The following is a 13641-nucleotide window of genomic DNA, read 5'->3' as shown; positions in this document are numbered from 1 at the left end:
TGAAAAAGGGCTCAGAAAACTTTCTTTTCCTCCGCCTTTCAGCCACCTCTGGCTGGTTAACACCATGAACAGCTGCGCTCCCACTGTGATTATTATTAAAGGTGCACTGGTCCACCTGGAGATTCCACCTGGAGGGGACCAGGCAAACCTGGAGGCCTCGGGTCAGAGCTCGGGCAACCCCACCTAGCAGGGAATTCTTGGCAGTCCGGAGCAGTGAATCGTTCAGAGTTCCAACAGGGGCTTCCTGGCGCCTTCAATGTATGCCCTGTGACGCACAGGGTGGGAATTGCCCTCGCCTGAGCTGATCCTCCGTTTCCCCAGTCAAACTGCCCATTTCCTTCCTGGTCTTAATATAGATGGCAACCCCCCTGAGCAGGGAAGGGCCCTGGCACTCTGCTAGTCTGAACAGCCTTTTGGCACTCGGCAAAGGTTAAACAATAGGAGATTCTGCCCGTTGCGTCTGGCCTAATCCCCATCGCCGCTAAACAGCCCCGGGCAACTCTGGGACGCCCTCCCTGGACACGCAAACCCAGGAGACCTTGCCTAAGAAAGCCTTCCCTGCCAGCTTGGGTCTTGCTGGGGGCAAGAGAGGGCTTTCTCCTCTGGTTCAGAGCTCCTCCGGCAGGCTCCCCAAGGAGCAGGGAGTTCAGCAAGGGTGGCTAGGTCATCTGATTTCTGTTTGTTTGAATTCCCATCTCCTCTGAGCAGGAGAGAGAGAGCGCCGGGCAGCGGAATGGAGTGTCCTTTGAACGGAAGCCAGAGGGAACAGGTGGCCCCGCAGAGCAGAGCGCAGCAGGCTCATAACTGCCAGAGTTCTGGGGTAAAAGATACTCCTCTCTCCCCACGCTTAATCCAGCTCGGTTACGCAGAGTATAGAAGGCGGGCAGCTCTGTCCCACTTTTAATCCAGCGCTGGCGGCCGTCAGCAACGGCGACGGTAGGTAACGGGTCCCTTGCCTCGTTTCCCCAGGGGTAGAGAGCGGGAGAGGCCTCACTCTGCGCTGCGACTTCCTTGGGCCGGGCAGAGTTCGAGTCTTCCAGCCTGCGGCTTTGCTCCTGGCCTTTCCGTGGGTTTATGTGGAGGGCTACCTGTCCAGGTAAACTCCAACCTTTTGTTCATGGGAGATGAAGAGAGGCGGTTTGGGGATGCTCTTCCCACCAGCGTTGCCCGGGCATCTTGCAGGGTAGCCTTGGCATGGTTTAGATGCCCCGCTACTAGCAGTCGAGAGATGCCTTGGGCCAAAGAGGTCCTCTTGACCGTCTTGGTGGCTCCTGCTCTGAGAATCAAGCTCTGAGGTGGCTGCTCTTGAGGCTGGTGTCTCTGGCAGGTGCCCGGGCGATGGCTCTCTGCAGGCGGCTATTTCCATCTGCTCCCTAGGGTAAGATCAGGCAAATCTTGGCCAGACTTTTGCTGACTTCCTTCGGCCTTCTGGAGTGCCGTTCACGCAGCAAGCTTCTTCCTAGCACAATTCAGGCTTTTGATTCCAGGGCAGCCTTGAGCTTTAGTGTCAGCTGCTGCCCACCTCTCGACCAGGTGCCTTGGGGTGGCAAAAAAACAGCACACCTTGAAGCAGAGCATGTCGGACTGTGTGCAAAATGAATCCAGAGTCTGCGGAGAACTGTGAAATTTTGTGCAAAGCTGGGAAAATTGTCTGCAAAGTTGGACTGAGTTTGTTTTTAGGCATCGGAGCATCTATTCCTCTGGCCTTTTTTTAGTGTGTGTGCCTGTGGGGGTATAGTTTGAAATAACAGTCAGGTGCTCTGTGGAATGGGCATGGCTACGGGCCAAGCCAAAGAGGAAAAAATGTAAAAATCAGGGGCATTCCAAACAGGCCTGCAAGTGCTAATTGATCTGATTTATGGATCAATCAGCCAACATGTTAATTGACGCAGGAATTTTTTAACTGGTAGGGATGGAAAGAGAGCATTCTTGTTTATCTTTGGATGTGATTTTGCTTTTGGTATGTTGCTGTAAGAAGGAATTGGGGAAGACTTACCGGTATATTAAAGAGGTTGTTTTGTTCCAATAACGAAGTGATAGCCTTTAGTCGTGAATCTTTGTCACCTCATGCTTTTTTCAGGCCTAAGGCTGAGTTTTCTTTTGTAGTAGACAAATCAATTTCACCTAAATGTTGTCATGCGCAATAACTTCAATGTGGTTTCGGTGAAATGTGAATTTACTATTTTTAATTGATTCCTGACCGGTTGTAATTATTGTTGGGCTTTCTTGTATAACCATAAGCCATCGCTCATGGTGATGGCTGAGATTTAATTACCAATGTATGCAACGCCACACTGAGCTTTCTTAAACAAAAAGGAAAAAGCCCCTGCCCCTGGGAGCTTACAATCATTATTTCCATAGTGCAGGCAGGTAGCAGGGGGAGGGAGGGAGACTCAGTGTGCAGCCACAAGGGATGATGAATGCAGGTAAATGCCACAAATGTTTGGTTCCAGCAGGGGATGAGTATTAAAGGCCGGCCGGCAATCAACCATCTGATCTTTAATTGGTTCAAACAATTGTCCCTGACCCCTAGGGACACTGGAGAAGCACTGTGCTTGGTCTGCTGCAAGATGGAGGACCGGGCGAGGCGGTTGTTTTAATCCCAGTGAACTCGAGCGGGATGCATGTCTCTCGGCTATGTGTCCTTGATGGGTGCAATTGCTATGACTCCAGCCACTTTCTTGATGGGACCCATTTGCAGCTGCCTCCGCAGGGCAGACGGCCGGCCTGGTTAGCAGCCCTGCCAAGTCTTCCCTCCCTTGGCACAGAGGGCGTTCCGGTTGGGCTCTGTCCAGGCTGCAGCCAACGCAAGAGCCTGCTTGGGTCTGGAGGCCCTTGTCCCTCCTTGGTGCTTTCATTGCCTTCTCCTGGTCAGGATAAGGAATGGCTGAACGGCCCAGCTAGCTAATATGGTAGCAGAATTGAACTCTTAACTGTTGGCACTCTAAACTAGCGAAGGGGTGGTTTCCCCATATGTACTGGGAATGCCCAGAGGTAAAGGAATTCTGGAATAAAATCCTAAAGGTTATTTTATTTTCCCCCATTTTTTTTTATTGATTTTCCACCTTAATCACAAAAATGACATAACAAAACACACAAGAAAAGCACATAAATTAAACACAAAGAAAAATTGGTTCTTCAAATACCCAATTCTTGTTACATTGATTACTGACTTCCTCGAATCCCCTCTAACTGAATTTCATTATATCACCTATATAACAGTTCTCCAAATTCATATTTCTAATAATATTAATTCCTTTCATTCACCAACCTCTTCTCCTAATTAATATATTTTAATCCTTAATATTTACTATCACATATTCTTATTTTACCCCTAAGCCTATTTACTGTTTCCAAGAATTTTCTGTTTATCCTATATCACAATATTTAGCCAAATGTTCTTTAAATTTCTTCCAATCCTCATGTATCTCCTCTTCCAGCTCCAAAAAGTCCAACATCTTCATCTGCCATTCTTCTATTGTTGGTATTTCTTGCGATTTCCAGCTTTTGGCTAATATAAGTCTTGCCGCTGTAGTGGCATACAAAAACAGTCGAACATCTTTTGGGGGCATTTCCAGTCCTATTATTCCAAGTATAAAGGATAAAATCCTAAAGGTTATTAATGAACTGTTTAAAGCGAAGCTTTCAATAGACTTTGATTTCATGACCATGGGTATACTTGGAAGCGCGGCTACAGTATAGAGAAAGGAGACCAGCTTACTTTCAAAGCTATGATATTAGAGGGAAAGGCAACGATAGCTTTAGGTTGGAAAGATAGAGAAAAATGGACAGTAGAGGCATGGAACAGTGATTTTTTGTTGTTGTTGTTTTTTAAATGATGTTTATTGCTTTTTTGAACAATTTAAACACTACAAAACCAAATAAAAACAGAAAAAAACAATACAATACAATATAAAGACACTACATAACACTAAAACAACAACAACAATACAATATAAAGACACTACATAACACTAGACACATTAAACTAACAAAACCAAACAAAAACAATTTAAAACACTCAAACAATTTCAATATCTTATCTTTCATTCACTTATTTCACCGACCTCCTCACACCTCCCTTTTTGTATTCCACTTCTGTCAAATGTTTCAGCAATTCCTTTCCATCTTCCTCTGTTATCTGTCCTATAATTATCCTAACACATTCTGACCTTATTTTACCTTTAAAATTCCATTAATCTATTTATACTTAAATCCTTATAACATTTCTACTAAAGCCATATAACTTCATTCCAACAATCTTTTAACATTCATTAATTTTGCAGTATTTCTGTAAATAATCTTTAAACTTTTCCCAATCTTCTTCCACCGACTCCTCTCCCTGGTCTCGGATTCTGCCAGTCATTTCCACCAGTTCCATGTAGTCCATCAACTTCATCTGCCATCTGGGTAGATCTTGTGTCTTCCAATACTTCGCGATAAGTATTCTTGCTGCTGTTGTTGCATAGGAATAGTTATTTGTTTGAACTTATTCAGTCGGACCCTGTCACAGTAACGTCACAGGAAACAAGGTCAAGTCCACCACCATAAGGAACAGATGGAACCCCTATCTTCAATGGATAAAAACTACTGGAACAAAAGACATTTGGTGGAAACTAAAGAGGCTATGCCCGTGGCTGAGGATAATTGTTTGAACCCTTCCAATGGATATGGGGGAGTGGGAAGGGAGGGGAAGGAAAAATTGTACGGGAAATTTAAAAATTGGAAGGAGATAATATAATGTATGTAAAACTCCCGAAATAAATTAATTTTTAAAAGAAAAAAGGGAATGGCTGAAAAGGAAATACTCTCTATTCCAATGTGTGAATAAGGGAATTGAATCTACTCTAGGCAACACAGTAGATCTTCTTTTGATTGATGGGTTGATTAAGAGCAGGGATGTCAGAGATTACTTCCCCCCCTATAATAATAATTTGTTCTTTTTTCCATATAGAAAGTTACATTTGTTGCTCAACGATTATATTCCAGTTCAACAAAACTAGTGAGTTCTCACTCAGCCAACAGCGATATTCATAGCCCAAATTACATACAGTTACATTTTAAGGTTCGGTTTTCATTCTCTCCAACCCGTTTCTTAATACGTTCTGCTGTTTTCTATATAATAATAATAATAATGCTTCAGACTCCACTGTGACCTTTGCATATGGGAAAACAACTTTTCATATAGACTAGGAAAGGCTTTTCTAGTCTTCTTTGAAAGATTCTAAATCTGTTCCCTTCTGTATCTGCATCTTTCATCCACGCTCCCAATTTTGCAATCTCTGCATATTCCCCAGCAGGATGTCAGATTTCCAATGGAAATGGGAGGGGAAATTGACAATGCATTTGCGGAATCAAACTCAATCCATTGGACATAATTGGTATCCACTGTTGACACTTCCAGCCTTCGATGTGGAATTGATTTGGCACTGATTCTCGCATTGGGCTCTTGCTGTCCCTTCCAACTCTGAGATTCTGTGATTGTGTTTCCTCCCCCCGTTTCCACTGTGTTTGCATTGAAATGAATGGGGTGTAATAATGAAACAACGCCAACATAATGCAATTCTACCACCGTGGACAGCAAAACGAATAATATAGTTTTTGGCAGAGGGTGGACTGCAGCAGATGGAAACGTGTGTTGCAGGCAGCAGCTGGGGAAATGGGAAAAGATGCTATCTTAAATGCAGAATAGCTGGGGATGAACTTGTCTCTGTCACGCCAGAGCCCAGGGGCTGCAGCTCACCAATAATAATAATAATAATAATAATAATAATAATAATAATAATAATAATTTTATTTATACACCACCCTCCCCAGCCAAGACCGGGCTCAGGGCGGCTAACACCAGGTATAAAAACAATTGATTAAAATACAACAAGATTAAAATACAACATTAAAATGCAGCCTCATTTCAGTAGAAACTCAAATCAAAACCTTTTTTGGGGATGAAAACATCAAGTCTTCACCAAGGCCAATGAAATATACTCGAGTCGAGAGTGGATTTCATGCTCTTTATTCAGCGCATAGTGGTGAGGAGGAATGGAAGTTCCCCCAGAATGTCTGCTTTAGATACATTATTTACATAATGGGCCCCAGGTGATTGGCTAATTCCGGAATTCTCCTGTAGGCCAATCAGGTTGTGGATTCACTTCCATCTGGAGCTGGATTGGGTGGCTCCTGCAGACCAATCATACTGCTGCATTGTTCTAGGACCAATCAGACTGCTGCATTTTGGATCCTATTGTTCTAGGACCAATCAGACAGCTGCATTTTGGATCCTATTCAACTCAGTACATAACACCCAACTATCCAGACTGGTCCTACGTGGGCCAGAAAAAAGCCAGGGAAGTCCCCAAATAGGAGTTCCATCACAGAAGGAGAAAGGAAAAAGGAAAGAGGGGAAGGGAATCAAGTTGATTCCAAGCCAAAGGCCAGGCGGAATGGATGGGAAAACGTCCCTCACTTTGCATCTCCAACAAGGGCTGGGAAAAAGTCCTGCCGGAAAGCCTAGACTGCTGCTGCCAGCCAGTGCAGACAGTACTGAGGAAGATGGACCAATGGCCAGCCCAAGACAGGTCACTCAACTGTTCCAACAATTCATTCAACCTAATAATAATAATAATAATAATAATTTATTATTTTTACCCCGCCCATCTGGCTGAGTTTCCCCAGCCACTCTGGGCGGCTCCCAATCGAGTGTTAAAAACAATACAGCATTAAATATTAAAAACTTCCCTAAACAGGGCTGCCTTCAGATGTCTTCTAAAAGCCTGGTAGTTATTTTTCTCTTTGACATCTGGTGGGAGGGCGATCCACAGGGCGGGCGCCACTACCGAGAAGGCCCTCTGCCTGGTTCCCTGTAACTTGGCTTCTCACAGTGAGGGAACTGCCAGAAGGCCCTCCGCGTTGGACCTCAGTGTCCGGGCAGAAGAATGGGGGTGGAGATGCTCCTTCAGGTATACTGGACCAAGGCCGTTTAGGGCTTTAAAGATCAGCACCAACACTTTGAATTGTGCTTGGAAACGTACTGGGAGCCAATGCAGATCTCTCAGGACCGGTGTTATGTGGTCTTGGCAGCCGCTCCCAGTCACCAGTCTAGCTGCTGCATTCTGGATTAATTGTAGTTTCTGGGTCACCTTCAAAGGTAGCCCTACATAGAGCGTATTGCAGTAGTCCAAGCAGGATATAACCAGAGCATGCACCACTCTGGCAAGACAGTCTGCGGGCAGGAAGGGTCTCATCCTGCGTACCAGGTGGAGCTGATAAACAGCTGCCCTGGAGACAGAATTGACCTGCGCCTCCATGGACAGCTGTGAGTCCAAAATGACTCTCAGGCTGCACACCTGGTCCTTCAGGGGCACAGTTACCCCATTCAGGACCAGGGAGTCCTCCACATTTGCCCGCCTCCTGTCCCCCAAAAACAGTACTTCTGTCTTGTCAGGATTCAACCTCAATCTGTTAGCCACCATCCATCCTCCAACTGTCTCCAGACGGAGGACCTTCACCGCCTTCACCCAACATTATCTCTGCCAGAGAGAGGGTCTTTGCTGTCACTTTTAGCAAGAAATGCTATGAGAGATTGCGCCTGGAGCAGGCGGCCACTGAGCCAGAGCAGCTTCCCCTTGGCCTGTGCACACTCCCCAATGCTCATCCTTGACATGCGCTCTGAGTGGTGCAGGGACATGCCTGCCTATGCTCCCCTTGTTGCACGTTTGCTTCTCCTGAAGAGGATGCGAAGCGGTGCTTTTAAAGCGGGGAACAAGCGTCCTGTTTTGTGCACACAGCTCACCGTTTCCTCAAGTGGCAGGGAGTTCCAGAGGCAGCTGCTGCAGAGTTTGCTTTTCTATCCGGAGGAGAGCACTTGAGGCCCTGTGGCATTTTTGGGGCTTTGCAGATATAGATGGTGCACATAGAGAATATATAGGAAACTTTCTTGTACTGCCTGAACAGCCAGGACTTTGCCCAAAGTATCCTGGAAAATGTAGTCCCTATCACTTTCACTACTGCAAAAAGTCCATACAGTGGTACCTCAGGTTACATACACTTCAGGTTACAGACTCCGCTAACCCAGAAATAGTGTTTCAGGTTAAGAACTTTGCTTCAGGATGAGAACAGAAATCGTGCGGTGGCGGCGCAGCAGCAACAGGAGGGCCCATTAGCTAAAGTGATGCTTCAGGTTAAGAACAGTTTCAGGTTAAGTACGGACCTCCGGAACGAATTAAGTACTGAACCCGAGGTACCACTGTAGTTTGAAGAGGTGGGTTTCTTGTGCCAGGGTCCTTCAATCATGCAAAACTTAAATTCTCCTAGGTGCTTTTTTATTCTCTCCTGCGGAATGACAGTGTGGAGGCGTAATAATAATAATAATAATAATAATAATAATAATAATAAATTTATATCCCACCCATCTGGCTGGGCTTCCCCAGCCACTCTGGGCGGCTTCCCAAAAAAATATTAAAATACTGTAATACATCAAACATTAAAAGCTTCCCTAAAGAGGGCTGCCTTCAGATGTCTTCTAGAAGTTTGGTAGTTATTTTTCTCCTTGACCTCTGGTTGGAGGGCATGAGGGTCAGGACTCAGGGAACGAGTTTGCTGTTAATTCGGCAGGGAGCCACAGACCGGGGGGCCGAATGCCTCTCTATCCGGCCCTTGGAACTGCCCGTGAGTGTTTTTGCCTGGCTGGAAAGTACCCTTGAACTCTGATGATGGTTCTTGTTCGTCTGGACGGAGCATTAGATGCAGGAGAGAGTGTTTGCGAATGTATGTAGGAACCAGTCTGCTGCACAAAGGTGAAATTAACATCCCTTGCCCCAGCCACTTTGGCCTCTGGCACTGCCCGCCACTGGCACTCCATCTCCCTCACACAGGATCCTTGTTCTGAGAAAAACTTTGGAGCTCCCTGCCTATTGACGTCAGCCTTCGCTGAACTCTTTCTGGTGCCTGCTTAAAAACATTCTTTGCTTAAGCAATCCTAGCCAGGTGTTTCACCTGTTTTAGTTTATTATTTTAACTTTTCAAATGTCTGAAGTTTTTGTTGTTAATTTTTCATAATGAAATTTTTGTTGTTTTTAATCTTTCTTCTGTAAACTACTTTTTCCCTTCCTTCCTTCCTTCCTTCCTTCCATCTTTCTTTCTTTCTTTCTTTCTTTCTTTTTATTAAAAATTTATTAGATATTTTATACTTATAAAAGAAAAACAGTAAAAGAAAAACAATACACAAATTCAACAAACAATACATCAACAACAAAAAAGAAAAAATAAAGAAAAGAAAAGATACAATACAACAATACAACATAAGAAAAAAAATACAAAAACACATATCCAAATTTTTGTATCCAGATCTTTCATTAGCTTATTTCCTCGACTTCCTCACACCTCCTTTTTTATATTCTGGTTCAAATTATCTGGTTCAACAAATCTTTTCCCTCTTCTTCAGTTTAATCTGTAATTTATCATAACGTAATTTAACTTTCAATTTTCCAATTTAACCCATTAACACTTAATGTTCATATAATTCTTAATAACACTTCTGCTAAGACCTTATAATTTCATTCCAATATTCATCTAACATTCATTAATTTTGCTATATTTCTGTACATATACTTTAAATTTTTTCCAATCTTTCTCTTTCTTCCTTCCTTCCTTGGAAATAAATGAATAAACCCTGCCTCCTCTTGGCATGTAGGGCAATTTATTGCAATGCCCCAAAACACTTTTTGTCGCTTTAATTTTTGTTATTTGCTGTATCAGGGGGGGAAAGCACTATTCTCCCATATTTTGTGTCTTGCGCAGAAGCTGAGCTGAAGGCCAAGGAGGGGACCCCAGGTCTGGACGCCTCTGCCCAACACCCAGCGTCCGAGGAGGCTCCCCTGGGAGGAGAGCAGAGGATGGAGAAGGAGGGAGGGTCTTGCGGCACCCCCGGCACAGAAGGGGGAGCAGAAGCGCCGGCCGTGGGCCTGGGGGAGCCGAGAGAAGCAGCGGAAGCCGGGCCTGAAGAGCCAAGCCAGGCGGCGAAAGGGGAAGGGGGAGCAGGGCAGGATGCGGCCAAGGCAGTGGAAGAGAGCCATACGCCATGCCAAGCCGCCGTGGCAGGAGGGGAAGGGAGCCACGAAAGCCCACCAAGCTCCCAGCAGAGGCACCTTGAACTGCAGCAGAGCCTCAGCTGCCCAGCACACCTGCCCAGGTAATGCTTCTCTCTCATACAGCCTTTATTAATGCATTGATGTACGAAAATATTTGTTTCTAAAAATATATACAGTGGTGCCCCGCAAGACGAATGCCTCGCAAGACGGAAAACCCGCTAGACGAAAGGGTTTTCCGTTTTGGAGGTGCTTCGCAGGACGAATTTGCTATGGGCTTGCTTCGCAAGACGAAAATGTCTTGCGATTCCTGGGGGTTTTTTTCGCTCCCCACCCCCTTTTTCTAAGGCACTAAGCTGCTAATAGCCTTTTAGCAGCTAATCTGCTAATCCCTTAAGCCTTTAATAGCCGCTAATAGCCGCTAAACCGCTAATAGCGCTAATCTGCTAATGGGGTTGCTTCGCAAGACGAAAAAACCGCTAGACGAAGGGACTCGCAAAACGGATTCTTTTCGTCTTGCGAGGCACCACTGTATATCAAAGCAGTTTGCAGCAATGAAGCCATAAAAAAGTTGAAAGCATTGTTAGGTGGGCTTCCCCAAGTCCCCCCTATCTGATTTTCATTTTACCTCATCTTTAGCAGTTTGCATATATCATAATTTCTAACCATTTTTTAAAATCACACTTACTTTAGCCATAAAACTCTTCGCTTGCAAATAATACTGTTTTAAAATACACCATCTTCTGCTTCTAACCCCTCAGCCTAAATCCACTTCCAAAGCTATTCTATGATTTAAATATTAACATTTTTTTTTAAATATTCCTTAAACTTCTTCCAATCTTCTTCCACCGTCTCTTCTCTCTGGTCTCGGAGTCTCCCGTTCAGTTCGGCAAGTTCCATATAGTCCATCATAGAAAAAATAAGGATAAGAATCTGTTTCTATTGTTTGTTTTCCTGTTTGTGCTGTTTATTTGTGTTATAAAATGAATATAAAATTTTGGGGGGAAAGTTAAAAGCAGACATTGTTTTATTTTATTGTTTTCACTTATATGCAAGAAGCAACCTTCAATATTCAGCAAGGGCCACCAGCAGCAGCAGCAATAAAAGCACCAAAGGTCTATTTAATTTCGTTTAACTTTTAAGTGATTTCGGTTTTTAAGACAAAGGTTGTCCACAAGACAAAGGTATCATTCCACATTCCTCCTTTGTCCTTAAGGTCCACAAATGACAACACTTTGGAGGTCCCAAGTCTCAAGGGGGTTAGACTGGTCTCAACTAGAGCCAGGGCCTTTTCAGTACTGGCCCCGACTTGGTGGAACGCTCTGCCCAAGAGACTAGGGCCCTGTGGGACTTGACATCTTTCCACAGGGCCTGCAAGACAGAGCTGTTCCGCCCGGCCTTTGGTTTGGACTCAGTCTGACCCTTATGTTTCCCTCCCCTTAAGGTTTTGATCTATGGGCTACTATTAAAATGAGGCTCCATTTTAAATTGTATTTTAACCTGTATTTTAAATTTCTCCCCCCCCCCATTATGTTTTTATTGTAATTTTACTGGTGTTAGCCGCCCTGAGCCCGGCTCTGGCTGGGGAGGGCGGGGTATAAATAAATAATTATTATTATTATTATTATTATTATTATTATTATTATTATTATTATTTTGTTGTTGTTGTTGTTGTTGTTGTTGTCACGTGTCCTCAGTTGCCGTTAACCATGTTCTATCCATGTTGAATATGTAATAAAACCATACCTGGGATAGCTCAGTCGGTAGAGCCCGCTAATCTCCAGGATAAGCCTCACATTGGTAAAAAAAATCCTGTATTACATGGGGTTTGTCTAGATGACCCTGGTGGTCCCTTCTAGCTCTGATTCTTTCTTTGGAATGCAGTGATGTTATTCATAATTGCCTGGCAGTTTTCAGCAGGCGTTTAGAAGTTGGCACAGAAGACAGCTGCTGAATCTCTAGTGGCAGAGAGTTCCACAGGGCTGTGATGATGGGACTAAAGCCGTGGTTTCTTGCTGTTGCCAAGTGGGTCTCACCATCTCGGGGAGCAACGCTCCTGAAAATGATCTCTGCAGTTGAGATTCCCGGCAAGTGGTGTTCAGAGACATAATGCCTCCGATGGTGGAGGCAGAACACAGCCATCCTAAGGAAAAGCAGGGCATTCCAGGATCGAATGAGAAACTGAGACGGCTTCTGTAAATCTGGGATTGTCCCTGGAAAATAGGGACACTTGTAGGGTCTAAGTGTGTGCTGCAAATCTCAGCATCAAATGAAGCTGAAAGCTGGAATGATCAGGACAGGAAAAAGGAAGTCTTTCTTCATGCAGCACAGTTAAAACGGTGGAACTCACTGCCACAAGGAGGCAGGGATGGCCACCAACCTGAATGAGTTAATAATAATAATAATAATAATAATATTTTATTTATATCCCATCCTCCCCAGCCGAAGCTGGGCTCAGGGTGGCTAACAACAATAAAACAGTACAACACAACACAACACTCTAAAATCATTCATTATAAAATTAATTCAAATCAAGCCACTGGCAACCATTGGGCCAGAGCTCCGCGAAGATTGCCGAGGGAGGGAGTCAGACTGCGCCTTGGCCAAAGGCCTGGTGGAACAGCTCTGTCTTGCAGGCCCTGCGGAAAGATGTCAAGTCCCGCAGGGCCCTGGTCTCTTGGGACAGCATTCCACCAGATCGGGGCCACGGCCAAAAAAGCCCTGGCTCTGGTTGAGGCCAGCCTAACCTCCCTGTGGCCCGGGACCTCCAAGATGTTTTTATTTGCAGACCTTAAGGTCCTCTGTGGGGCATACCAGGAGAGGCGGTCCCGTAGGTACGAGGGTCCTAGGCCGTATAGGGCTTTAAAGGTTAAAACCAGCACCTTAAACCTGATCCTGTACTCCACCGGGAGCCAGTGCAGCTGGTATAGCACCGGATGAATGTGATCTCGCAGCAAGGACCCTGTAAGGAGTCTCGCTGCAGCATTCTGCACCCGCTGGAGTTTCTGGGTCAGTCTCAAGGGCAGCCCCACGTACAGCGAATTACAATAATCCAATACAATAAAAGAGGATTAGACAAGTTTGAGGAGGAGGAGAGGAAACCCACCTGCCAGAAACATCATAGTCAGACACTGGAGAGACCTGTCAGGAGTAAGCATGGACCAATGGTATCAAATAGTACAGTGGTACCTCGGGTTAAGAACTTAATTCATTCTGGAGGTCCGTTCTTAACCTGAAACTGTTCTTAACCTGAGGTACCACTTTAGCTAATGGGGCCTCCTGCTGCCGCCAAGTGATTTCTGTTCTCATCCTGAAGCAAAGTTCTGAACCCAAGGTATTATTTCTGGGTTAGCGGAGTCTGTAACCTGAAGCGTCTGTAACCTGAGGTACCACTGTATGGGAAACAGCTTTATTAGAAAAACTAACCAACAAACTGAAACTGCCACGGGGGCAAATAGAAGAAGACGCCTTCACCCCGGTTTGGTTCCCCTTTATCACATACACAGCCCAACAAGACAAGGACAAAAATCCACCAACAGCGTCCGAATCAATGTGGCTA

At 44.9% G+C, this 13641-nt stretch overlaps 1 protein-coding gene across 6 annotated transcripts in view; it reads left to right on the top strand.

Moving 5' to 3' along the window:
• Positions 1-704: 704 nt before the first annotated feature.
• The window catches only part of MYLK2 (myosin light chain kinase 2), a 45513-nt gene continuing 32576 nt past the window's right edge, over positions 705-13641 (top strand). For 2 of the 6 annotated variants that reach the window (XR_014512839.1, XR_014512841.1), the window contains exons 1-2: positions 712-936; positions 9796-10186. Coding sequence is in view for 3 of the 6 variants with exons in the window: in XM_083447424.1 (XP_083303550.1) it covers positions 1075-1096; positions 9796-10186 (413 nt within the window). In the remaining 3 variants the exon portion in view is untranslated. Of the gene's footprint in view, positions 1097-9795; positions 10187-13641 lie in introns of all 6 variants that reach the window. The other 4 variants (XM_083447425.1, XM_083447426.1, XR_014512840.1 and 1 more) reach the window with 4 other exon arrangements.

This window comes from Podarcis tiliguerta (assembly GCF_965153285.1).
Source record: "Podarcis tiliguerta genome assembly, chromosome: 6".
In the NCBI taxonomy this organism is placed as follows: Eukaryota; Metazoa; Chordata; class Lepidosauria; order Squamata; family Lacertidae; genus Podarcis; species Podarcis tiliguerta.
The sequence above is the reverse complement of the archived record's forward strand: the minus strand, read 5'-3'. Positions and strand labels throughout refer to the sequence as shown.